Source organism: Lindgomyces ingoldianus, assembly GCF_010093535.1.
Source record: "Lindgomyces ingoldianus strain ATCC 200398 unplaced genomic scaffold BDR25scaffold_26, whole genome shotgun sequence".
NCBI lineage: Eukaryota > Fungi > Ascomycota > Dothideomycetes > Pleosporales > Lindgomycetaceae > Lindgomyces > Lindgomyces ingoldianus.
In genome coordinates, this window is record NW_022985187.1 from 407,808 (window position 1) to 432,897 (window position 25,090).

The window sequence follows — 25,090 nt, forward strand, 5'->3', positions numbered from 1 at the left end:
AAGGAGTAGAATAGGTTGAAGCCAGAAGATTAGCAGAAGTGTATATTATCTATGCCCCAGCGCGTTGCTGACGTCAGGGCTGCCCAGGGAGGCTCCACCCGCTAGTGAACGATTGCTACTCTAAAAGATTCTCTGTTATTAATTCTATTATATAAATTAAAAGCTTTAATTTTTAATTGCAATCTATCCCCAAAATCCTCATAGAAAACTGCGTGGGCAGATCGTATTCGCTTGCGCACGGTGCGGAGGATGATCACTTCCTGGCACCTACTGTACGCTTATCCATACTCCTCCTCTCAGCCCTCTATCTAGATAGTCCCACGTGGATGCTCCAATGAGAACGAGCTAATGAGAACAGTACATGCTCGGTGGCCTCCGAATCCGCAACCGCACTCCCTATGGTGTCGAGCTAGGTCTCCTGGCTTCGATTGTGCTCGCCGGAAGCTCGCTTCCTAGAGCAATTAAACTGGGGAAGCCATTGCCAATCGCGTTGAGCTTGTTGGCGACTTATGGGCTTTTTGCTTTTGGGAGTGCGTGGTCGAAGGGGAGGGTGAATTAGGAGCTCACAGGAAAGGTTGTAAACGGTCTCGGGTAGAAGGGATGAGATGGAGATCTGGTGTAGCTTCGTGAATGAGGTGGGATGGAGTGATCTAACGAATTTCTTTATCTCCTTGCTCTGGGCTTCTTTTTGGTTAATGACTCATGGAGACTATGTGATCCCAGGATTCTGAGTTATCCTAAATTCAGCCTGCACTGATGAATTACTATCAACCGCAACCTAGCAACAATCAAGGAAATCTCATTAGCAGGCTAACTAAATATTAAGACAGATTAGGGAAGATTAGACGACAGGGGGCTCCCGCAAATCCGCTATTACCTGCGAGGTTTACATACAGCCCCCTCCATTCCGACAACACTTCTCTGTAGACATTTCCTCTGCCTCTTCAATCACAAAAAAGGCCAACACAAGAACAATGGGCAGTAAAAGACCACTTGACATTTGGGCATGGAATACCTCCAAATCGCCGCTCACTGCACAAATGCGGTGGGAGACTTCCTCGATACAATTCACAGTTTATCTTCTGGATCTGAAACAAGAGTCGTTCTCCAAAACTTCTCCACTCTCTTCGGGGGAATCTAAAAGGCATTCTAATAAGAACCATGTCCAACCTAAACTACGAAACTAGTATGTGGGTAGGGCCGTGGAGACAAAATCCAACGTAGTCACCAAAGGTATGCGCGAGGCAAAAGCTGAGTCTAGCTAAGATAGTCTCAATGTGGATATGATTGGTGCTGCACATACGTCTTATTGTTATTCTGCGGATAAGGCGATGCAAAATGAGGAAAACGTCAGTGATGCAGTGCTTCTTCAGTAATATGCATCAATGTGAGTATATGTAAAGTCATCAGCTCCAGCTTCATGGGTAAACACCCTCTAGCTTGAGGCTCAACTGTGAACTCCCTTCTCAGAAGCGAAAATCCAGGCCTGGACAGCCACGCACTCTCTAAGAATATCTTATAGAAAGCTCTGGAATATAGTGCCATGAAACCATTGCGCCCAATCCTTCAAGCTTTCAGTTTGTGTGCTACTATCTTTGCTGGGAGTGAATGTCATCACGAATACATTGCATAGAACAGCAAGAGCTTGAAACGGGCGTCAAGATCAAGGGCGTTAATTCTCGAGGTAGAGGTCTTTAAGAGTATGTAGTTTAAGTGAAAATGAGATTGAAAAATTAGCAGAAGCTATGATTTTTTAACTAGCGAAATAGGTCTTTCAAACGAGCCATGCCGTTAGATTATCCACAGATCCCATACTCGGACCTCTATTCTACATCTAATGAATAGCTGCCCCTTGACATCGTTCCCCCTTGTTGTGCTGGTGTCGGCCTTCATCCTCCAGAAATTGCTTGGGGAGGCAGTTTGAGTGATCTTGAATGTAGGCATCGACGACTATGTTTCCATTTCCTCTTACTCCTGCCCCTTGATTCCCACTAGGATGAAGCGCGAACCATTGATGAGATATGGGCACACGATGCGAGATTACACATCGAGAGGAGAGTTTTCTTTGCTGACTTGTTCATTCACCTAACCCTCTCATACCATCACACACTGTGTCTCTGGTCGCCCTTATCGATAGACAAGATAGCATGAATATGCTTTATGGCGCTGCTAGTGTTCTTCGTGACTGGAAACAGATAACGCCCTCAATGCTGAGATCCTCTAGTACGGATGGCCGTTCAGTTCTTGTAAACTCCGCACAAGAGAAAGGCCCTTGGAGGGCAGAAATTCCAGAATTGATTGGCTATGTGGAGCCATATCCAGTACACCGAGTCCGCCTTAGTGTTATCGGCCGGCTGCTCAAGGTGAATTCAAATCATCTCGAAGAAAAGGTAGTTGTATGTTTCAAAAAGCGGTCTCAGAAAATCTTCACTGACACATTTATTACAATTCCAGTAAGCATCTCCAAAGATATTGTGTGCCCTAGACCAAAAATGAAATATCTTCTTGGCGAAACCGAGTCTATAGCTACAGCAGCCTAGCCGCGAATGTCGCGCTATTGATAGGTAGTTTTCATACCCTATGGATTCGATAAGTCCTTCATTATTCAATGCCTTGTTTCGGAGAACTTAACTGCATATACCATGTCGCCCCGAAGCTCCGCTCGAGGTTGTCAAGCCTACCGATTTGATCTCGGATGATGGACTAAGACTTCGTCATTCGGGACTGGGGAGGCTTATTCGGATTCTCTTCCCATAAAATACCGATAAGGTTGGACCGCGACTTCAGTGACCAGATAAGAATATATTTACCAGATAGCACTAAAATTAGAGAGCAGGCGCCAAACCACACTTCGGGGGTAAGTTGAATTCCGCAATTTAGCTTGAATACAAGCTTGATTTTGCCCAGCATCGTATTTGTCAATGGGATGATAAAGAAACTTCAATTCGGCATCTCGGTAGGCTAGGATCTATCGAAAAAAAAAACCCTCCAAGAGCAGTTCAGGTGACTAGGAAGTCGACCTCTCCCTTGCTATCGTGCTTGCCGTTTATGCCGTTTGGGGGACATACCAGCTTGATTGTGATTGTAGGGTTGAATTAGTGCCATGGACGAGAGATCTTAGAGATATCTTTGGGCAGGGTGGACCAAAAACAGCGACTCATAGTATAGATGACCAGATATGCTGCAGGCTAAGCGTAGGGGTAAGCTGCATCAGGATCGTGTGTGGAGATGGCAGTGAGTGGGGTGGGAGGACGCGAATTCGGCAAGTAGATGTAGGACATGACCCTTAATTACAAAGGTGATACGAGGAGACCCGAAGAAGCATCGACCTGTATTGGCAAAGCACAGGTGAGTGGAAGTTTCGTCCGCAGAGCTCCGGAAGAGAAACTCTCCCTCATTGAAACCCTCTGTGAATCTTAAGAACACAACCTGAGTGAAAGCGGGTTTAGTGAGATTAGCTTGTAGTCCACAGAGGATGTTCTGGGCTGAACTGGGGTCTCCGGGAAAGGGCCTCCGTGGTTAAGCTCGTTTCCCTTTGCCACCCTGATTTGCTCCATCTACCAGTCTTTCTTTGCAGCAGGAAAGCTCTTTCAGCAGACCTCATCTGAGCATGATCTTTTAGTGTGACACCGAGTACGGTAATATCGTATACAGACCTGGGCCTGGTAAGAGGTAGTTGCTTACGGCTGGCAGGGTGCACCGCAGATGGGTACCCAATGGCGCACCAAACGCGGGACTGATGTGAGATGGTTTACCTATTGGGCCGCTCGATATGTGACAAGGTGGCTTTCCCATCATTCCCTGTAAGTATGGGTAGTTGAAAACGGAAACGAGGACACAGTAGTATCAAACCCTACGAATGCGTTCCTACGCATCACTCTCGAAGTACAGCTGTCCCAAATGCGACGGCGGCTCGTGTTACATCTCATGACTGCTACTATTCTGGCCTGGGTTTCGAGGCCTGTACCTGCACTGAGGATACATGCGAAGGTGCTCTTTGTAGTTGTTGTCATCTTGTGCTTTTGCCTAACAATGCTACACGTCCTCGGTAGTTGTGGGTGGAGATGTGAGAAATATGATTGAATAGTATGGATTGCTCCGAGAGCTTGGGTTGTGGAACAGCATGACGCTGGTCACCGCGACTGTCTTCGACCTGCGGAACATTATGGCTCCTCATGCCTTCTTCTTTCCCCGACGGAGAGCACTTTGTGTGGTAGTAGTTCGCCTTTGACACGTCAATCCTAGGCCGCTCATTGCGAGGGGACCGCAAATCCCTTCGCTGTCATTCAAGGCTAACTCACTTTACCGGGGATATGGCTGAGTGGAAAGCTGCTCCCTGGTCACAGAGTTGATGTAGTAGTATCAAGCTTTAGAGTAGCTAGCCAAGCCCTTGCAGGATAGACGATGGAGTCGTCGACTCCCCGCCAAATTTCCTACCTGTATTCCTTGGGTGCTAGAAATCTCACACCTTTTTTTTTGGCAGATGATAGCCTAAAATAAGGCGCAGTCGAAGGTAATCATCCGGATCAGAGGGGACAGTTAAAAGATGTGAGCATTCGGAAGGGAAAAAAGGGTTGGTGGGAGATAAAGAAAAATTGGTATCATATTCGTAAATATTCCAGACGCCCGTGGCATGCGGTTCCAAGTATTTTATATGCTTCATAACAATCGCATCATTTGCCCATTTTGCTCCTGAGAGTATATATTCCAACTTTTGCATAAACCCTTTTAACAGTTTTTCATCCTTTGCCCTGACTACATTACTTTGCATGGTTGAGAATTTCCTCGTAAAGGTCTTCCGAAATCTTGCCTGCAAAGCTCATGGTCATTGGAATGATCCTCGGAGCGTTCAAACTAGGAAGGTTTCGCAGGATTTGGTTTGGGCTACGATCCTGTCAGTGAAGGTAACCACAATTACAAGCACGGATGCACTTGCCTTGAGCTTGCTAGGATTTGGTCTCGAATCAGAACCAACTGGGCTACTATACACAGGATATTCATATGAGGGCCGTAGGCGAACAGGAAATCCCACAGGCGAAGGACTTCGGTCAAAGGAGGGGTGCAAGCGCTCATAGTGAGAACAGATGCAAAGGCGTAGATCTTGGCATGCATGTGGCTGGCCATAAGATGATCATAGAGCTTTGGATCCACCACCTTCAGAACTCTATCGACAAGGTCCAGACCTTTGTGCACACCTTCCATAGAACCTCGGACGTATCCCGGACACTCCTGAGTGATCAGCTTCTCGAACCCGGTAAAGGCTTCTACTTCGCTTCGTGCAGCATAGAGGAATGGCCCGGCGAGCACATTCATTCCCTGTACGTAACCGATCTGTTCAGCGTCGTTTGTCGTTGACGCGTCCGTCCGAGCGCCCGTGGTGAGAGAATGGCGGGACATCATAGTGGTGTCCGGACTACCGCCGAACTCTGACAACGTGGGTGGAGACTGCCAGCCGTTGACGCGAGCCTCGTGCGCGTCGTTCAGCCTCCACGCAACGGCATTGAGAACACGGGTGATGCTGTTCTGAGTGACGCGCCGACGGAAGAGAGGATCACCCTGAAACGTGCGGAAGGCATCGTTGAGGATTTTTGCGTGCGCGGGAGAAGCACCCTGCCGGACAAGGTCGAGGTAAACGTCGGTGCGAAGAGGAGGGGCATTGAGCAGGATGAGCCAGATGTACATGCGCAGCTCAGACTATATACCAGAGGGTCAGTAATAGGAGGGCGAAGACGGTGGATGACACGGTGAAGAGTGAGAGCGACACCAATTAGCGCAGTCGCGCTATGTAACTGGCTCAAGATACTGCGTTTACCATGTAAAAGCACTCACCATGCCCTCACTGTTTTGGGGGATGCCGTCGATGAGAACCGTGTAACGGAGCTCGTTTAACCCTCCCTCGAGGTGGCCCGAAGGAGGACCCTTGAGTAGCAGCATGTCGAGGCTCATTTTGCTGGCCTTCGGAGCTTTGGTAGTGCGGGTGGAGTAAATTTTGTATTCATGGTTCCAAAGGTCGAGGTGTACGTTATGCTTGGCGCGTCCGGACGCGACAGCCAATCAAATGCCACCCTCACCGGCTTTGTCCTAGGACACTTATGATTAAATCAACCACACCTGAGCAGCCACCATGACCTAATGCTTGTAGTGCTCCTCCCCAGCTTTTCGAGACTTGCAAAGAGGATAGCGAAGTGAGATAATACGGGACGCAGAAGCGGGCATATGAAGCGTTTCGCCGGCCTCCATCTTGTGCTAGTCACTTTTCAATTTCTACCAGTCTCAACCGAGAGTGTAATCGGACATTTATCTACCAGCCTTCTGCCTGAGGCCACAGCGAATATCTGTCCAACAATTACTGGGCCAGGGCAGCCACGTGCAGGCCTTTATCGGTCAACTGCGTATCGCTGGCGACCTCAACGCGACCTCCTCAACTTAACCCACCCATCCTCGACCGGACGCCTATCTCACTCTTCATCAAGATGGACGCATGCATCTCTAGCCCTTCGTTGGTCCCACGTGTGAACAGTATCCCTGTCTAGGCGCACTGCATGTGATGCGAACTCATCACTAATGAACCGGGCCCTGCGTTTTTGCCAACATCAAAAAGAAGTCGGTGATGCTGTGGCACCTTCCTAACGAATCCTGATCGTTTGACCGAGCTCCAAAATCCACGGCGCGCAACAAGGTAAAAGAGCTCTCGAGTGAATACGAGCGCCTTCGAGCTCGAGACTCCCACGGTCATCGAAGCATATTCCAAATTCGCAATCAGACGTCATAATTTGCGGAACATTTATCACCCCAAGGGGCTTTCCATTATAGAAATGTGCCGACTTTCCTTGGTCACGTTTCCGGAGCAAAAAGCCACACAGCTCCACCTGGTCTTGTTCTGGAGCTTTGAGAAGCAAGAAGCTTCCTTCAGCGCGGTCAAAGAGCCTAGCGTGTCCACTGAAAGCAAAACGACATCTTTGCAATCAAGCACGCCATTGTGCAGACCAGTCTTTTCATTGGCCAGTTGTGGAGCCGTGTCGTCGCGTCCAAAGTCCCCCGTGGTTGCCAAGCTGATAATCCCTGTCGCCTCAGCCGAGCATCCCTGCGATCCCGTAGTTTGGGCGCTCTTTGTCTCAATTCCGGCAGCGCGGTGTAGGACATGGACAGATGCTCCCTTCCACTCCAATTCGTACCTCCGCCCCCCAGCACATCAAGAATTTCGTCTTATTATGTTACCTGTCAAACTCTGCTGCTTGGAAATGTTCTGCTTGTCCCAATTAAAGTTCCTTTTCCACACTGTTCTTAGCACACCTCTTGCCGTCAGTCTCCAAGACTGCTCCGGCCCTGCCATCTTTTCTGCACTTTGCTCTTACGCAAGATCCCTTGACTACAAATTTCGTTTCCGCACTTAGCGGTCTGGCGTCACGCAATATCTGTTACTTATCAACCAATTTGGGGTGATTTCTGGTCTGTCCATTCATCGTCTGCTCCGCTTGCAAACGCCATCAACAGGGCAGCCTAGCTCCACTCCCAGCCCTCCACCCCTCGTAACTGTGGCTGCTGCTGCCCTTCAAGGCCCAAGCCCAGGCCAACCGCCTCTCAAATAGTACGGTTCGTGGGCGGAATTACCAAAAAGCAATCTACATTTATTCACACGCGGGGGAGATCAGTGCAGCTCGCTGTCTATAAATCCCAAGGACCTGGATGTAACCTGTGGAAGCTTGTTGAAGCTTGTTGGCACCTGTCAGGCCACTGCAAGTGAAGGGGTAAGAACGCACGTGGACTTCCTTCCGGGACTGGACAGTGTCTGACCAACCCTCCAATCCCTGCCAGAAACCTTTCTGGCTATATACACTTTAACAACAACTTTTCCCTTATCATGACTTCAACAAGGACCAAAGTTGGCCATGGCCTTGCCAAAGTCTTAGGCATCGACCTACACTACCGCAACGAAACTGGCTCCGAGCGTGTCACTCGAGGAGAATCAGTCTTCTCGGTCTCATCTGCAGATACATATGTCGAACAAGAGCCTACCACCCTAGAATGGCTTCAGGATATTACTCCCTCCGGCCATGACGTCGCGCAGTACTTCATCCGGCTGTTCCCCTTCCTTCAATGGATCACTCGCTACAACGCCCAATGGCTCATCGGAGATCTTGTCGCGGGTATGTTTCCCGCCACCTTCATACATCATGTAAGAAAGCTAAGAGTGCGTAGGTATCACCGTTGGTGCCGTCGTCGTGCCACAGAGCATGGCCTATGCAAAGCTCGCCCAACTTCCCGTTGAGTTCGGGCTCTACTCATCATTCATGGGAGTTCTGATTTACTGGTTCTTCGCCACGTCCAAAGACATTACCATTGGCGTAAGTAGCGGCTCAGAATATAACCTGCGTCCACCATTAACAACTCTTGTAGCCCGTCGCGGTTCTATCAACTGTCACCGGAAATGTTGTCATTGAAGCGTCCAAGAAACTCCCGGGCGTCTCGAAGGATATCATCGCTTCAGCCCTAGCCATCATTGCTGGCTCTATCGTACTCTTTCTCGGCCTGGCACGACTTGGGTGGATTGTAGAATTCATCACACTGGCAGCCATCAGTGCATTCATGACTGGGTCTGCCCTCAATATCGCCGTGGGTCAAGTGCCGACGCTTATGGGCATCACTGGTTTCTCGACTCGTGAATCCACTTACAAGGTAGTCATAAACATCTTGAAGCACCTTGGGCGATCGAACATGAATGCCGCTGTTGGACTCACGGCCCTATTCTTGCTGTACCTCATCCGCATGACATGCAACTTCCTGGCCAAGAGATACCCGAACAGGAGGAAGATGTTCTTTTTTATCAGCACTCTACGAACTGCTTTCGTTATCTTGCTCTATGTCTTGATCAGCTACTTGGCTAATAGGCATCATCGGAAGCATCCCAAGTTCAGCATTCTTGGCAGCGTCCCGCGAGGTATAGCATGAAGTCTTCGATAGCGATCATCTTCTAACATTGTCTTAGGTTTCAAACATGCCCGAGCTCCCCCAATCACCACAAATATACTCTCAGCCTTTGCTTCTGAGCTACCCTCAACTGTCATTGTCCTTTTAATTGAACACATATCAATTTCGAAGTCCTTTGGAAGAGTCAACAACTATACCATTGATCCTTCTCAAGAATTGGTCGCTATTGGCGTTACCAACGTTTTGGGGCCGATGCTTGGCGCTTACCCCGCCACTGGGTCCTTCTCCAGAACCGCTATCAAGTCAAAGGCTGGTGTGCGGACTCCATTTGCAGGTGTCATTACAGCTATCGTGGTTTTGCTCGCCATCTATGCTCTTCCAGCTATGTTCTTCTACATTCCAAACGCTGCCCTTGCCGCCGTCATTATACATGCTGTCGGAGACCTGATTACACCACCAAATACTGTGTACCAATTTTGGAGGATATCGCCTCTAGAAGTGCCTATTTTCTTTGCTGGGGTGTTTGTAACAGTCTTCAGCAGCATTGAGAACGGAATCTACACGACTGTCTCAGCTTCGGCAGCCATGTTCTTATTCCGCGCTTTTAAAGCCAAGGGTCGCTTCCTAGGAAGAGCTAAAATCCACTCCGTTATTGGGGATCATCTCCTTAATCCCACGAACGATACCAAAGAGGGTGGTGGGATCACTACGCGAAAGTCTCCATCTGAAGGAGAAGACTCGGTCAGGAATGTCTTCTTGCCAATCGGCCATCATGATGGTTCCAATCCGCAAATTGATCTGGAGGATCCATACCCCGGCATTTTCATCTATCGATTTTCTGAGGGCTTCAACTATCCAAATGCGAACCAATATCTTGATCAATTGGTCGACACCATCTTTAAGAAGACTCGCCGCACGAACCCTGCTACATATGGCAAACCTGGAGTGAGTGCTTCCTTCTACTGTTAATATGCATCGAGCTCATTGAATTAGGATCGGCCATGGAACGACCCCGGCCCACGCCGCGGCAAGGAAGTTGACCCAACTGATCACCGTCCTACATTGAAAGCTGTCATTCTCGACTTCTCTTCAGTCAACAATGTCGACATCACCTCAGTCCAGAATCTCATTGACGTCCGCAACCAACTCGATCGGTATGCGGCTCCCGATACCGTGGACTGGCACTTCTGCTGCATCAACAACCGATGGACAAAGCGTGCGCTTGCGGCCGCCGGCTTCGGATACTACTCCCCAGATCCACTTGACTCGGGTGTCCATAGATGGAAACCTATCTTTAGCGTGGCCGAGATTGGTGGTAGCAACAGCGCCGCAGCCGCAGCGGAGGCCAGGGAGAACAAAAGGGCCCTGCATGAGGCTGCCAAACGCCGTGGATCTAGTACTGCAGATGATATTGAGGAAGGCGTTTCGACGCCTAGCTCCGAGAGCGATTCACTCGACAAGCAGATCAGTACATCAAAGGCGTATGGCACCATTGGGCAGAGGCCGGCTAGGGTTGCGGTTGTACAGGGCTTAAACAGACCTTTATTCCATGTCGATATCACAGCGGCTCTGAACAGTGCGTTGGCGAATGTGCAGAGGAAGTCACACTGAGACGATTAAGTAATAGGAAGTAATGATGGCCGCGGAGGAGTTTGTGGGTAAATGGATTTCGGATTAGATAGATGATACCGGGATACAATTTCTTGAAAAGCTTCAAATTGTAGGTCTTTTCATGATAGTAAGTCAAAGTGGTGAGTGAGCTCGGCACGTGCTGGTGAAAGCCGCGACTGCTGCCATTCCCGAAACGCGCTAGCGCGGATTTCTTAATGTACCTGGAGCTAGCATCAGATCGCATAGCTGTCCTTTATTCAGCCATAATTCCGCCCTCACACACAACCACGTTGCCTCTAATATTCCCTTCTGCTGTGCCATGATACAGACGCCTTAGCACTGTGTGTGCACTCTCACTCCTTTGATTCCCCTTCTCATTCCGCTTCCCCGGAATTGCACCTTGGGAAACTTTCAATTGCCCTGCGGCTCCCCCGAACTTTTTCTAGACGGTCGTAGCCTCGACGAAACCTCATAAGAAAACCCAACAATCTAAGGATTCATCCGTGATTCACTGAATCTCAAGTCCTGGGTGGTTCAGTGATTTGCAGTTCTACAATGCCTGCTAAGTCGCGGTTTACGAGGCTCGATGCTTTTACGAAGACGGTCGAGGATGCCCGCATTCGGACGACAAGCGGTGGCGTAGTAACGATAACGAGTCTGCTGGTTATCTTTTGGCTAGTGTGGGGAGAATGGGCAGATTATAGAAGGGTCATAGTGAGGCCGGAGCTGGTTGTAGATAAGGGTCGAGGTGGGTTCATTTCAGCTGCTCTTGGGAGGTGTTTGGCAAGGCTGAAGATGAGGAATTGAAGCATGGGAATGTCGCTACATGATTTACTGACGGGATACTGAATAGGAGAGAAGATGGAGATTTCGATGAACATTACATTCCCCCGCCTCCCTTGCGAACTCCTGACTCTCGATGTTATGGATGTGTCGGGCGAAATGCAGATGGGCGTGATGCATGGAATCAACAAAGTCCGCCTACGGCCCGAGAACGAAGGAAGCACTGTCATTGAGACCAAGGCCTTGGAATTGTATGTTGCTTAATATCAGCCGGTTTGCTTACTTGGAGATGGGCTAATTGGACCCAACAGGCACAAAGACGAAGCCCTCCACCTCGACCCCGAATACTGCGGAGAATGCTACGGCGCTCCCCCACCCCCCGCCGCCACCAAATCCGGATGCTGCAACACCTGCGAGGAAGTTCGCGAAGCCTATGCCTCAATCTCATGGTCATTTGGCCGTGGAGAAGGAGTCGAACAATGCGAACGAGAACACTACGCAGAGCATCTCGACGAACAGCGCAGAGAGGGGTGCCGTCTCGAAGGCGGAATCCGTGTCAACAAAGTAATTGGGAACTTCCACATCGCGCCAGGAAAGAGTTTTTCCAATGGAAATCTACATGTACATGACCTTGAGAACTACTTCAAAGATGAGGGCGGACATACCTTTACCCACACCATCCATCATCTCCGCTTCGGTCCACAACTCTCGGATGTCGTAATCCAAAAGATGCAGAAGTCGCACGCGGCCACTGGACCCGGGGGGTGGACGAGCCACCACATCAACCCTCTCGACAATACTGATCAACATACCGATGAGAAAGCTTACAACTTCATGTACTTTGTCAAAGTCGTGTCGACGGCCTATCTTCCCCTTGGATGGGAGAAACAGCAATCAATGTCGTCAAAGTATACGGATACGCTTGGCGCGACGATTGACGCGAACTACAAGGGCAGCATTGAGACGCATCAGTATAGCGTCACGAGCCATAAGAGGAGTCTGCAGGGTGGGAGCGATGAGGAGGCGGGACATAAAGAACGTATACACGCTCGTGGTGGCATCCCGGGTGTATTCTTCTCCTACGTAAGTCACTATCTCCTTCCTTGACTTATCGATGGGTCTGCAGGATGGTACTTGAGGACATCGTGCTGACGAGGAACAGGACATCTCCCCGATGAAAGTCATCAACCGTGAAGTCCGCGCGAAATCCTTCTCTGGCTTCCTTGTTGGTCTCTGCGCTGTCATTGGAGGCACGCTAACCGTGGCCGCTGCGGTGGATCGGGCCGTGTACGAGGGCGTCAACAAGGTCAAGAAAATGCATTCGAGCTAAAACATCCATTTTCAGCCTTACTCCTCTTTATTCGCGACCATGCATTGGGATTTCGTATGGCGTTAGGCGTTGGGTTTGCGTGCTTTTAGTATAGTGGAATGGTAGATTTACGATATTGATAGCGAAAGCGATGAGGGACTGCGCCGAGGAAAATTGGGTGCAGGGATTTACAGAGAATAAGAAGGGATGAGGCAGGCCTAGGTGCATTTAGGTAGATAAATGAATGAGACCTCGGGGTGTAGATACCAGATCAAGCACGTGAGTGCTATTTTACTTATACTTAGTCACGTCTCCTGTCTCTAAGTTAGCTTACTTCATATTATCACCTAACGTAGTACATAGCAAAGGGAATTCAGGACTAAAAATTGAATTCTGTTGGACACCCTGATGCATTCTAGAAGGATGATTACGAGATAGACCCTATCATATTTATGTTTCACTTTATGTGACGACATGCTATGATTCCTCCAACTCTCTATGGCTGATTATGTAAACCCCGTCTTTCTTCTGAGTATAGTATTATTTTCCTCTACACATCTGCTCTCTTGTCTTTGGACGCCAAACCTTGATTTAGAACCATTTATAGCTTTGCTTTCTTAGCAGCAATAAGCTTACGTCGTCTTTGACACTTCGATCTTCTCCGCACTCCAGTCTCCAATTGCATGGCATCCAAAACTAGCATAAAACTAACGAGCGTTTCTGAAGGGTTATTAGACCAATCCCTCAGAGCCCCCAATTCAAGGTGTTCGTGGAACTAGTCTTAGAAAAGCATGGCTAGCTTTCTGCCACCTATTTCTTTAACACTCCTACTAAGTTCTTCGATTCTTGAGGCTTTGAGATTTCAGAAGTGAGATTTTATGCCTTCTGCCTGTTCGTCGCTGGATTTGCGAAAATATGGAAGAGCACATGCTATCGAGATCGTTTGGCGCCTCTATCTAATTTTTATTTTTTTCAAAAAAATGCAACCTCCCGTTTGCATAGCACCTAGCTTCTCTGCTGCATTATATGCCCTCTCCTAACCGAGTCGCGTTATGTATAAATCTTCATTAGAGGCTCGAAATATATTGTTTTTTTTTCTTTTTGGCCTCAGCTTTCTATCGTGGAGTCCATTCCCTAGTACTCGAAGCCACGGGTTATCGTCGAAGTAGTCTTCTGCTCCCTGGCCGACCTGGTGAGTCCCTAACTATTATTACGTGGAGTTTGCCTTCTCTCCCTTTACACTTGAAATTTGATTGCTTGAACAAAGAGAACGAGCCAAAGATGTTAAGGCTAACGCTAGCCCCAAACATACTTTGGTTTAGGCTTAACATGGGACAAAGACCACCAGAGACGAGATAGAAGGCTGCAAGCAGCGCACTAAGAACGCATACCTCTCTGCTCGACTCATTAGCCGTTAAAATATGTAACATTAATATATTAGAAAAACAGGCTTCAATTCAGGGAGCGTCAATAGTGTATTTTGAATCCTACTTAGTCATGCACGCTAATGAGGCCTCTGAATCTCCTATTTTGCTTACGCTCGAGGATGTAACCCAACAGCAATCTGCCTCTTACGGATATCATCAAGCATATTCGCGACATTCTTATCCACTGATCCGAACTCCTTTTCAATTACATTCTTGTGCTGCTCGCTTCTAGGCTCGAACACCACTTCGACCGGTTTTGGCGCTGACACGAATCCCGTCGTGAATATGTCCTCGTGAACGACCACTTTTTCACCTCCCTTTTTAGCCTGTCGAATGTTGAATGCCCATAGCAGCCGTGCAATCGCTATACTGACAGAATTTCTCGCAATAAATCTCCCTGGGCACACTCTCCTCCCATATCCAAAGTTGCTCAACTGGGTCTTGTCTGTCCACCGCTCAGGGCGAAACTCGAATGGAGAATCAAAGAGCTTCTCATCTTTGCACATGGAGTAGAAGACAGGCATGATTGTGCTCCCTTTAGGGATCCAATACCCCTTGTAATAATCTTCTCGGGTTGTTGCATGCGGAATCCCGGCAGGAGCGATATGTCGCCATCGGAAATTTTCTTCTACTACAGCTTGGATATACGGCAAGTGCTCCAAGTCTTCAAAAGTTGGCAGCCTATTATATCCCACGATACTATCCAATTCTTGTTGGGCTTTTGGAATGAACTCGGGATACGCGAGGCAAGCTAACGTGAAGATCTGCAAGGTTACGTTTGTCGTCTCAACTCCTGCGTCGCAGAGGATACCTAGATCCCACGAAATATCGACGTCCGTCAATCCTTCGGCTTGTTTGGCGTTCTTGAAGTCCTTGCTCCAATTCCAACTGCTGCGTTCTAGAGCCTCCTTCATGTTTACCATGTGAAGGTTAGCTTCGATTTGGTACCATTGTTCCGCCTGCTTCTTCCACGTAGCAAGGAACCCAGGCAGGTAGTTCAGGACTGGAAGTGCGTCGACAATCCAAGCACCAACTTGACCAGCATATGTAAAGTTCTTCAACACCTCGTGCGCCGTCAGCAACTGCCATTCGTCGCCTGTCTCGATCCGAAAGCCGTAGACGAGGACGTATACAATGCTAGCTGCAAAACGTTCATATTGTTTTGGAAATTCATTAGTACTAAGAAGATTCTTCAGTAGCACCTTGCTCTCCATATCCTGAACAGGTGTGTAACAAGCCGAGGCACGTGGGCTCAAGACACTGGCTTCGAGTCGTTGATGCAGGAGGAATGTCTCGTCGAACGGACGCAGCATGATATGCTGTCCTTTGCAAGTCAGCTCCCCGGCCATGACCATGCGCGGGCGACTGCTGTAGATGTTGGCGCGCTTGCCCAGCAAGTCTCGAGCAGTAGCAAAATCTCCAACCAGAATCACGGTTGTACCACCAAAGTCAGCGCTGACGAGTGGTCCGTATTTCTGAATCCATTGGTCGAAGGTTCGCCAAGGGGCGTCTTTGGGAGCCTGGTGGAGGTTCCCCAATATAGGGATACGCGGAGGTCCTGGAGGAAGTCTTCCTCGTCGACGCTTTTGGGCAATGCAATACAAGATAAAGAGGGCTACAGCCGCGAGGATAGACGTGGGAAACATGATCGTTGAGCAGACAAGAGACGAAGGCAAAGTGCAAGTACATATCATGAAACGTTAACAGGGTGGGCTTAATCTAATAAACCTCTCATTAGTATTCGGGCAAACTAGCAGGATGCAAGTGTTCGGCCCTTGTCATTCTTAACGTTTTGTGATAAGATGCTGTAGCACGTACGGCAGATGAAATTTGGCAAGTATCCTTGCAGCTCCTGCATATTGACTTATCATGCGATCAAAGCCCTCCAGAGGACTTCTCGGCCAGAGATTTGGAAAGTCCGGGTATCGTCCCCTCACTGCCAAGATCTGACGACATCCCTGTTCCATGGATGATTGATTCTGACTTGAGCAAAACTTCTGGCTTGTCAGTCATTCGTCATTCTATACCGAACTACAAGGAGATATCGGAACTTCCTTTATAATGTGTTAGGTCTCACCGGCTCACTTGCTCACGAAGGACTTTGCCACCTGCAAATGTTCGATCTCAATATCTATGCTACTTGAATAGCGTGATGAAAGACGTCGGAAGTACTAAGAGGATGCCGTGAATGTCAACGTGAATGTGAGTTTGCAGCTATGGTCTTCACCAACCAATTCCAGCTCAAACAAAGCAAATTCACAGCTCACGTATACGTCTAAGACACCAAAATTCGCACCGAGCGACTTCTCTATTATTTCTTCCTCCACTATCCACCCTATACAGGCACATCCTCAACCCCAACCTCCTTCGTCTACCTCAAGCCATTCCAATGCCACATTTTCCATCCAGTCCCGAGCCAATTTCCTGCCTTCGAAAGAATGCAGTCTCCCGAACTCCTAAGGACCAGAACCCCCAACCATTAGCGACCATTTAACGATACAAGGGATGCCAAAATTTCTCCATCACCATATTGGCTATATCCAGGGAAAAAAAAGGGAATATAAAGAGGGGACTTAAGCCAAGCAGACTGGGACTGAGAGCCGCGCATGTTGCAAATTGGTATGCGCAAACCGGCAAAAAGACACTTTAGAAAAAGAGTGGAGGGTTTGTAAGATATGTTAGAAAGGAAATAAGTGACAGTCTGTCCCGGAAGAAAAGCCTCCAGGTATAAGTATCAGCAATTTGCAGGAACGAATGTGAGCCACCAGCACCAAGCCTGACCATGTAAATCAAATACATTGAACAAATGAAACGGTAGAGAAGAATTCGTGCAGTTAAAACATGCAACAATAAGCTCGATAGTGACACCCACCCAAAACCCTCGCATGCAAATGCATATACCAGGTGATAGATGTCAAAAAGAGTAGTAGCAAGTTGCAAAATGCAAAGAAGAGAACAACGCCAGCCAGCCAATACCCGGTTTCCTCGGTGCACTACCTTCAGGAACACCACCAACACCATGCTCAAATTTCGACAGGAAGCGGAGGAAGATTACTGATAGCGTGATAGGCCATCTGCATGTAACAAACACAAAGGAAATGAAGAGTGGTCAAAGTATGCAATCTATCGGAAACCGGGGAGAACTGTGAAGGAGATCTATGCCTCAGGCGACGCGATGGCCCTGGGAGTAGGATCAAGGTCCTGCTCCATAGCTAACTGGACGGAAGCCTTTGGTGTCTCCATCTCGATGTCTTGGACTTCCTCTCCAGGAACACGCGGGAAGATCTCAGGTGGGGTGAGTGACACAGGTGGAACGTCTGACATGGGAAGGTTCACCTCGTGTTCCTCGGCACTCCGCTCTTCGGTTATGGCTGGCGGCGGCGATGTAGTTAAAGTAGAGTCTGGCGGCGCGACATCGTCTATTGAAATCACACTTCCTCTGCTGTTGGTTCGCATCATCTCGATGCCAAGCTTTGACGATGACTTGGGCCGTGTCTTGGGACTCCTGGCACGGACATTGACATTCCCGAGCTCGTCGTCTTCATCGTCACCTGATTCTGCAGATTCATGTTTACGCGTTTCAAGTATACGCCGTTTGACACCAACCATCTCGGCCGATCGTTGCTTTCGGATCGTTGCATGCTCCAGCACGGCAGGCGCAGAAGCCCCATGGGATGTAAGGTCATGCGGAACGGGAAGATTCTGCCCAACGTTTTTGGGATCGACATTGCCCATTGGTTCTTCTGAAATACCCAATCCACTCATAACGCGAGCTATATCCCGGTCGCGCCAATCGTCGATGTTAGGACGAGAGATAATGACAGGCACGTCGTCTGTGCGACTTTCGTTGTCGCCAAAGAAACTCGAACTAATCGAGTCTTCGCGGCTGGAGCCACGGTAACTACCAGAGGGCATCGCAGGGAAGCCTGAAGAATTCGAGGTCGGGCTGTCTCCCTGTCGAGTCGATTCTTGACGAAGAGTGGATGGCATCATGGACGGATATTGACTGTGACCCGGAGTCCAGCCTGGCGGAGGAGCCTTCCATTGACACAACTTCCCCATGGTGTCCGTGAGCTTCCCGACTGTTGGAGGCTTTTCGATGAGTGCATCAAAGTGATGAGGGGCTTGCAATTCTTTGAGGTAGCCAGTCACGGCAACAATTGGAGTGTTGGAATTCGCGTTTTTGGTGTCCCTAATCATTCGTGCAACATCGGCTCCATTGACCTGAGGAAGCTTGAACTCCATCATAATGATATCAAACTTGACTTCGCCCATGGCATATCGGATAGCCTCTGAGCCGTTTGTGACAGTCAATGTGCGACAGCGAAGTTTCTCTAGGAGCTTTTCCATAACCAGTCTTGAAACGGGGTGATCTTCGCACACGAGAACATCCAGAGGTCTGAATATGGGACCATCAGCAAGACTGATCTGAGAAAGGCGACGAGAACTCTGCCTTCTTCGTTGCACACGCAAGAGTGCCTTGGCTCGGGAGTCCTCTGTGTCTGACGAGGATGGCGACACATCAAAGACTTGGCTCCTCCGCTTGTGATGGCTTGGCATCAGGTCGCGCACAACATCACCGTCTTGTGAGCCCATAGTTTGGGATCGTGCCCGGGGAGAGGGGGCGCTTGTTTGACCGATTGATGTCTGGCGTTGAGTGGGAACTCCTTTCTCTGTAAACGAACCGGACATCGCAGATGGTGTTTTGACGAGTTTTATCGGCGATACAGAGTCAGGCGTGGGGTTGAAGCCAGTTGTAAGACGCGGCGCATCGAAAAGGTTGCCAGGCAGTTGAAGAGAGGCCGGATTGCTGGTCGCGTGTGATAAAGTCGAGGAGCTGCTCGACGTTTTTCTCCTTTCGTGATGCTGCCCTGTGCTAAACTGAACAAGTAGTGGAGAAGATGGCTGAGATCCCCGACTTGGGGAAGAGTTTAGTCCACTAATTGATGGGGAAGTAGGCCTACCAGTGCCCTTTGTCGAAAGTGTCCTCTTCAAAGGTGCGGGGAGCATGGGACTTGATTCAAGGGACGGAGATGGCGAAGTGACACTTGGTGATTGAAGCGCTGATGATGGCTTGTTCTGTGCTTGCATAGCCTCTGCCCGAAGCTTCTGGATGACATCCTTGTTGGCTTTCTCAAGTACTGGAAGGTTCTTGTAGCTGAAATTACCAAAGTCGTCTGTAGCTACGGGCTCACTCAGCCGTCTCGACCGCCCTTCTCGAACATGGGCAGGGATATGCAGTGGGATGAGGCCTCGTTTCATGCTTGTGACACTAATCTGGGAGCGAACACGAGACAGCGCGTCGTGAGGACGGTCAGGGTAATCGGCACTAGGAGTACCAGCGGAAGAAGTCCCTTGATCTTCGAATTCAGGTGCGAAGCTTTGCATGGCAGCTCCCCTCGAATCGAAGTACTCGGTGTCTTCTGGATTTTCCGGTGCGGGAACAAAAGACGCTTCATCATCGCGAAGGGTCTCCCAGTTCAAGTCAGAAAACCATGGATGGCTTCGGATCTCCTCTCCACCACTAGCGTATTTATCGTCCATGTTCGCACCTAGCCGCTTCGTAGGGTCAATCGACATGAGACGATTCATCAGATCCTTCGCTTCCCCTGAGATCTCATCGGAGTCATCATCGGGCCAGTCGATCTTCCGGGAGAGGATGTTTTGGAAGACTTGATCGGGTGTCTCCGCATGGAAAGGTGGGTAGCCATACAAGCACTCGAAGAGGATACATCCTAGCGACCACCAATCACTAACTTCGTCCTGACCGCTACCTGCGATGGTTTCCGGGGCCAAGTAATCAGGTGTTCCGACAAACCTACGATTGCTGTCTTGAGGGTCAAACAACGCCATAGGTGGCGGGGGCATAGTCGAGGTTGGGGGTGGGGTATTGTTCTGTGCAGCACTAGACTGACTAATTGTGGGTGCAACAGGGAAGAGGTCGGGTGACCCTTCATCGCTGTACGCTTCCTCCTCTATTGGTGAGCCCTTTCGGGGTTGAAGGAGCTGGTCATCGACGATGGAGAAGCGGCGGAACATTGCCTGCAATGCCTCGCTATCGCCGCTGTCGCTACGGTTCCCAGATGTCCTCCTTGACGGCTCGCGGGCGTGACTGGTCTCTCGGTTCAGACTGAAATACGACGGTTGGCCGAGGTCTCCAGTGAGAGCTGGTGTCATGCTCGGTGTCTGCGAAGGAGATGGGTTCAAATCAAATGATGCAGAGCGAGATGACCCAACTGAGGTGGCGCGATGGAAGGGTCCTGTCTTCAAGAGATCAGGGGCTTGCTCATCCGATTTGCTGTTCAGGGCCCGCTTTTGGCGTCCGATCAAACCCATACGGGATAGACCGAAGTCGGTCAGCTTCAAATGACCTTTCTGATCTATGAGAAGATTATCTGGCTTCAGGTCTCGATGGACAATTCCTCGACTGTGAAGGTGTTCTACGCCAAGAACAACTTCAGCTAAGTATTTCTTCGCCCAGTCCTCGGGCAAAGCACCAAGAACCTTAATCAGTGAGGCACAATCGCCACCATTGAGATACTCCATCACCAGATACAGGAAGTCTTTGCTTGAGAATGTCCAATACAGTTTGGCAACAAAGTCGCTCTCGCCCTGCCACATCATGATTGCTCGCTCAGCTTTGACGTTGGTGACTTGATTCTTCGCAACCATGTCTGCTTTCTTCAAGACTTTGATTGCGAAATACTCCCCTGTCGATTTCTTTTTTGCCAAATACACGCTACCAAAGGCTCCTTTGCTAATGGGCTTGATGATCTCGAAATCTTTGATGGATGGGGGGACTGCACGAGGCTGGGGTGCACTGACAGGCATCAGCCTTGGAGAGATTGGCTTGGGGCCGTCAGAACCGGCCGTGGACGACTGTCTACGATGGTGATGAATCTGAGCCAGAGCTGGGGAGGAGAACTCGCTCGTGGCTAGAACAGGCGACGTGATTGGAGACTGTAGGCCTTCGACCCCACTGGGGATGCGTGGCTTGTTCGTCCTCAGAGGCGAAGAAGGAGGGACCATCGACCGTGCCGGCGAATGCTGCCGGCTCGACATGACGCTTGGGAGGATGAGACTTTTTCGCTTACGCTCACGAGAACTGGCTACTCGGCTCAAGCTGAGCTCTGATGAAGGTGAGTCTGCCCGCCTCGGCCCGGACATGACAGACGACCGTACGCTGGTGTCGCTGTCTGCTCCAGCATCGCTCTCGAAATGCATCGAATGGCGCTTGTTTTGCGTGGCGATACTAATAGCTCCAGCGTGCGAGCGTGGCGTCTGACACCCACCTCGAGGGCTGCTTGATCTTGTTGATCCTGCTACAGAAGACTCCCTCCGGCTGACACGCGCCGGAAGGGAGGTATCGGAAGCATTGCGAAGAGCCTGTGCCATGGCCGATGGGGGGTCAAAAGACCCAGGGAATATACCCTCTTCTACAGGAGGTGTCTCGTCGGCTTCGGACTGACGGTCTTCCTCTTCTTGCTGGTCGTCGTCATCAGATGAGCTGTCCTCTCCTGCGGCGATTCTAGCGGCCTTGACCATGGCAGCTTCTATGCATTCTTGCACCAGAACGTCGAATTCAACACGGATTCGCTCGGAATATTCAAGAATTCGTCTATGACGAAAGACGGCATCGACTTTAGCGCGTGCAAGTTTGTTTGTGTCGTCACAAAGCAGTTTGAACCCCTCTCCATGATCAACAGAGCCAGAGCTTGGAGACTGCCACTGCAAGACCTGGGATATGCGGTTCTCGGATTGCGGCGACTGAGTCCGAATTTCAGATGCTGACTGGGTCCTCGTATTGTCTTTAATGGCAGGTGTGTTGATCTCCAGCGCAGTGTCACACAGATCAAGCACAAGCTCAACGATGCGAGCCAACGGTCTCCTCACAGCAAACGACCGTGCACGGTGATGCCCAAAGCCTGTGGACCTTTCGCGAGACCTCGAAGGAGGGGAGGCAGGAGAATTTCGACCTGATGGTGTTCCAGACGAGGGTGTTGAGGTTGGCTGAATCAGGATTCCCTTGTATTCTGGAGGAGGCAGTACCGGGGGAGCGATATCCCCGGAAGTGGCCATCGGCTGTCGAGACTGTGCCTCCAGAGCATCTAGAACCTTAACAATAGCGTTGCGGTGTTCACCAAGACTCTCTTGTGCTAATTGGACGTCCATCTCCGCACGATGTTCCTGCAGACAGAGTTCGGTGTGCTTCTCAAACCACCATGGGGTGATCTGCCGCTCACAAATCCGACACAAGACGGGGAGCGGGGGCGGATGATTTCCAGGATCTTTAGCACCTTGCTCGGCGAGGCCAGTCAAATAATGGGCTAACATTTCTGCACCAACTCCAAGAGACTCCACGAGGACTTCTGGGAGATCAATGGTGACTTCACGGATCACTGAAGGTCGAATCATCCACATAGTCTAGCAAAAGTTAGTAGGATTGATAGAATATGGACACAGATATTACACACGTGACTCTCCCCGCCAGTGGTTCGGTCGTACACCATAATGCCCTGGGCTTCGAGGTTGAGGATCTGCTCTTGCTCGTCTTGGGGTGACTCGGGCGACAGTTCCGACTCTTCTGATTCTGAACGTCTTGAGCGCTTCCGTCGGAGGACAGACAGCGGGCCCATACGCACAGAGAAACGGGTGATTTGGCTCCTGGAATCATCTTCCTTTATTGACTCAACCGTCTCGGCGAACTGGGAGCTGTTGTCGAGAAGAAGGTCGGCAACGGGGATGCCAACGACTTCCTCGGGAGTCGTGCCGATAACGTCCTTCCACGAGTCGCTCACGTATCGGATCTTGCCGTCTAGATCGAGGTCCATGATGACGTTTAAGCTGTGCTCAGCAGCCTCTTTGAGGTCCTCGCGCTCTTCGCGAATATCCTGGCTGGCTGTGCGCTCCATCTGAACACGGTGCGGTGCTGTCCCCGCCGCCTCTTCCCTCAATGCCGTCACAGCTGGCGGGGCCAGTGTCTGCGGCTTCCCTTCCTCAGCCATTGCAAGTTTGTTGCTCGATACAAGATTCCGAATGTCGAATGGGGGTCCGTCCCGGCGACGTGGGAGGAGTCCACCAAAGGACCGGCAGCGGATGGGTTATATGAGGGCCGCCCCGTGGACCATGGTGAGGACGTGGAGTGAAGGGAGGCGTGTGCGGGCGGCGTGCGGGTGCGAGGGTGTTGCGAGGTGTCGAGTATTGGTGGTGCTGACGGCGAGAGGCGGTGGTGGTCGAGGGGTGGGACGGACGAATTGTCCACGCCAGACGGCACTAGAGAAGCAGCATTGCGCGAAGGACGAAGCGATTGAATAGGTAATGAGCGTGTAGGGGCGTCGCAGGGGCTGGTGAGTGCGAGCGGTGCTGTCTCCTGCCAGAAATTTTGGTGTTGGCGGTGATGGGATCTGAGGCAATCGATGAGGAGGGGCACTTGGGTCGCTTGTCAGAGCGGCGCCAAACAAAAGACGACTGGCCGCAGGCGCAGACTGCCGCTGTGTGGATGGACGTCTTTGGGGGGGGCTTGCTGCGTGACCTCCAGCCGGCGGCGCTGCAAGGACGGGGACGCTTTTTGCACCTAAGCACGCTATCCAGCTGGCAAAAGTCCCCACGCGTCTGAAGGGAGTCACACAGACAACACCAAGAGGAAAAGCGCGCGCCGCTGATGCTGCTGGGTCGGCCCTGGTCGCTCGACCCTAGCGAGCCGTTGGGTGCCCCGAGCGTTCCCTAGCCATGGCGAACATTCACTCTCCCCTTCTTTGTCCGTTCCATCGGCCTCGCCCTTGTCATCGCACAGCACTGGAGAGCTTGTAAATGAAGAAGGCTCCCCAGGGCTCTCACGCCTCTGCCGCCTTGACATCTGACTGCCTCCCGCAGCGCACCGGCAGCGCAAGCGTATTTTTCCGATAATCCCCCACCCAGCAGCCCTCAGCACACGCATGACTTCCCACTCAGCCTGCAGAGCTGTCCTGACTTGGCCGGGTTGGAGCGTTGGAGCTGGGGAGCCCGGCACCATTTTGCTCGATGCTTCGCCGTGTCTCTGTCAGCGTCGAGTAACACGAAGACGAACCAGAGGCTTGGATCTCGAGACATGTCTGCGCTCTGTTGACTGCTGTCATCGTTGCGGGCATGAGACCTCAGCACGCACGAACGACGAACGGGTACAACCGCCTCGAACCGGTTTCCGTCGCCTCCACGCTGCGCTTCCCAAGAATTTGAATATTCTTCGAATCTCGAGATCGCAGTCGTCTCGCGACTTCCGCGTTTGAGGAGTCGGTGAGGGTCAATCTGAAGTCGCTGTCGTCCGACGGATATCGCCATGATCGAACGATTCTGCTGAAATGTGACTGCAAAACCAAGGCACCGCTCAACGTTGCACAGCATGATTTCTCCTCGATTTGCTTTCTTGGGGAGGGCTTCACGAAAATAATGTGCTCTTCGCCAGGACCTGCAGATTCAGAGAAACGGCCGTCTGGCGCACAACCTTTTGCAGACATGCAGATCGCCCTCGCCCGTACCCAATCACGCCGCCGCACTGCATGCTTGATGCTGGCAGCTGCTGGCCGATGCGCAGGCTAGCATGCACTTTGATGCTGCTTTCCCCTCCACCACATCTCCAAGAGATCCAGACCCGCTGACGATGCACCAAGACGGCCTCTGCTGCATGCTCATCCAAAGACGACGCTGTGGGGCACCTGCTATTTCCACGCCCCGAGCCTTTCCTATTCGCATGTCCAATGTCCAAGACCTGGGGAACTGGCTCGCGGAACTGGGAGGGGAGAGAAGCCACTGGAATGCCGCGGAAGCCCTCCATTTCCACGAGGGGTATTCCTCCAACGCTCATCGCCATTCCGAATACGCACCCCTCGTCAGACGACCAAATGCCATGTCTGTGGAGAGTCGCCACCGCAGCACAGGAGTAGGTTACGGCACATGGATTCTCCGTAAGAGTTATCGTTGAGAAAAAAGTGCCATGAAACTATGATACAACGATGGCCGACCGAGTCCTGCAGCAGTTCAGCTACACCAATGCATC

General features: G+C 50.6%; 9 protein-coding genes across 9 annotated transcripts in view; 4 read left to right on the forward strand and 5 right to left on the reverse strand.

Moving 5' to 3' along the window:
* The window catches only part of BDR25DRAFT_232333 (upf0136 domain-containing protein), a gene marked incomplete at both ends in the record, with an annotated part of 1,679 nt that extends 1,120 nt beyond the window's left edge, over positions 1–559 (forward strand). Inside the window, one exon of the mRNA XM_033685405.1 lies at positions 359–559. Within this exon, the coding sequence (XP_033544949.1) occupies positions 359–559 (201 nt within the window). The remainder of the gene's footprint in view (positions 1–358) is intronic.
* A 791-nt stretch (positions 560–1,350) lies between these two features.
* Positions 1,351–1,813, reverse strand: BDR25DRAFT_357854 (uncharacterized protein; the record flags this gene model as incomplete). Its single annotated transcript, XM_033695860.1, has 4 exons — positions 1,351–1,486; positions 1,551–1,598; positions 1,625–1,743; positions 1,781–1,813. 4 exons carry the CDS (start codon positions 1,811–1,813, stop codon positions 1,351–1,353), a joined length of 336 nt encoding a protein of 111 aa, XP_033544950.1.
* A 24-nt stretch (positions 1,814–1,837) lies between these two features.
* BDR25DRAFT_357855 (uncharacterized protein) lies at positions 1,838–2,540 on the forward strand (the record flags this gene model as incomplete). Its single annotated transcript, XM_033695861.1, has 3 exons — positions 1,838–1,918; positions 1,996–2,111; positions 2,138–2,540. The coding sequence occupies 3 exons, from the start codon at positions 1,838–1,840 to the stop codon at positions 2,538–2,540; spliced, it is 600 nt and encodes a 199-aa protein (XP_033544951.1).
* Positions 2,541–4,625: 2,085 nt separating this feature from the next.
* Positions 4,626–5,946, reverse strand: BDR25DRAFT_335513 (cell division control protein 16; the record flags this gene model as incomplete). The annotated part of the gene is made up of 3 exons (XM_033693019.1): positions 4,626–4,884; positions 4,937–5,694; positions 5,830–5,946. 3 exons carry the CDS (start codon positions 5,944–5,946, stop codon positions 4,761–4,763), a joined length of 999 nt encoding a protein of 332 aa, XP_033544952.1. The 3' UTR covers positions 4,626–4,760.
* A 1,755-nt stretch (positions 5,947–7,701) lies between these two features.
* On the forward strand, positions 7,702–10,620 carry BDR25DRAFT_335514 (sulfate permease). The gene is made up of 5 exons (XM_033693020.1): positions 7,702–8,147; positions 8,200–8,345; positions 8,398–8,938; positions 8,987–9,873; positions 9,922–10,620. Exons 1-5 carry the CDS (start codon positions 7,862–7,864, stop codon positions 10,537–10,539), a joined length of 2,478 nt encoding a protein of 825 aa, XP_033544953.1. The 5' UTR covers positions 7,702–7,861; the 3' UTR covers positions 10,540–10,620.
* Positions 10,621–10,806: 186 nt separating this feature from the next.
* BDR25DRAFT_290702 (endoplasmic reticulum-golgi intermediate compartment protein-like protein 3) lies at positions 10,807–13,008 on the forward strand. The gene is made up of 4 exons (XM_033688536.1): positions 10,807–11,287; positions 11,393–11,573; positions 11,634–12,405; positions 12,485–13,008. Exons 1-4 carry the CDS (start codon positions 11,095–11,097, stop codon positions 12,650–12,652), a joined length of 1,314 nt encoding a protein of 437 aa, XP_033544954.1. The 5' UTR covers positions 10,807–11,094; the 3' UTR covers positions 12,653–13,008.
* Positions 13,009–14,165: 1,157 nt separating this feature from the next.
* On the reverse strand, positions 14,166–15,704 carry BDR25DRAFT_232477 (cytochrome P450; the record flags this gene model as incomplete). Its single annotated transcript, XM_033685410.1, has 1 exon — positions 14,166–15,704. The coding sequence occupies one exon, from the start codon at positions 15,702–15,704 to the stop codon at positions 14,166–14,168; it is 1,539 nt and encodes a 512-aa protein (XP_033544955.1).
* Positions 15,705–17,214: 1,510 nt separating this feature from the next.
* BDR25DRAFT_232574 (putative response regulator receiver RIM15p) lies at positions 17,215–23,063 on the reverse strand (the record flags this gene model as incomplete). The annotated part of the gene is made up of 2 exons (XM_033685412.1): positions 17,215–22,482; positions 22,533–23,063. 2 exons carry the CDS (start codon positions 23,061–23,063, stop codon positions 17,215–17,217), a joined length of 5,799 nt encoding a protein of 1,932 aa, XP_033544956.1.
* A 773-nt stretch (positions 23,064–23,836) lies between these two features.
* BDR25DRAFT_57839 (uncharacterized protein) lies at positions 23,837–24,536 on the reverse strand. Its single transcript, XM_033698771.1, has one exon. It carries the CDS (start codon positions 24,436–24,438, stop codon positions 23,983–23,985), a length of 456 nt encoding a protein of 151 aa, XP_033544957.1. The 5' UTR covers positions 24,439–24,536; the 3' UTR covers positions 23,837–23,982.
* Positions 24,537–25,090: the final 554 nt, after the last annotated feature.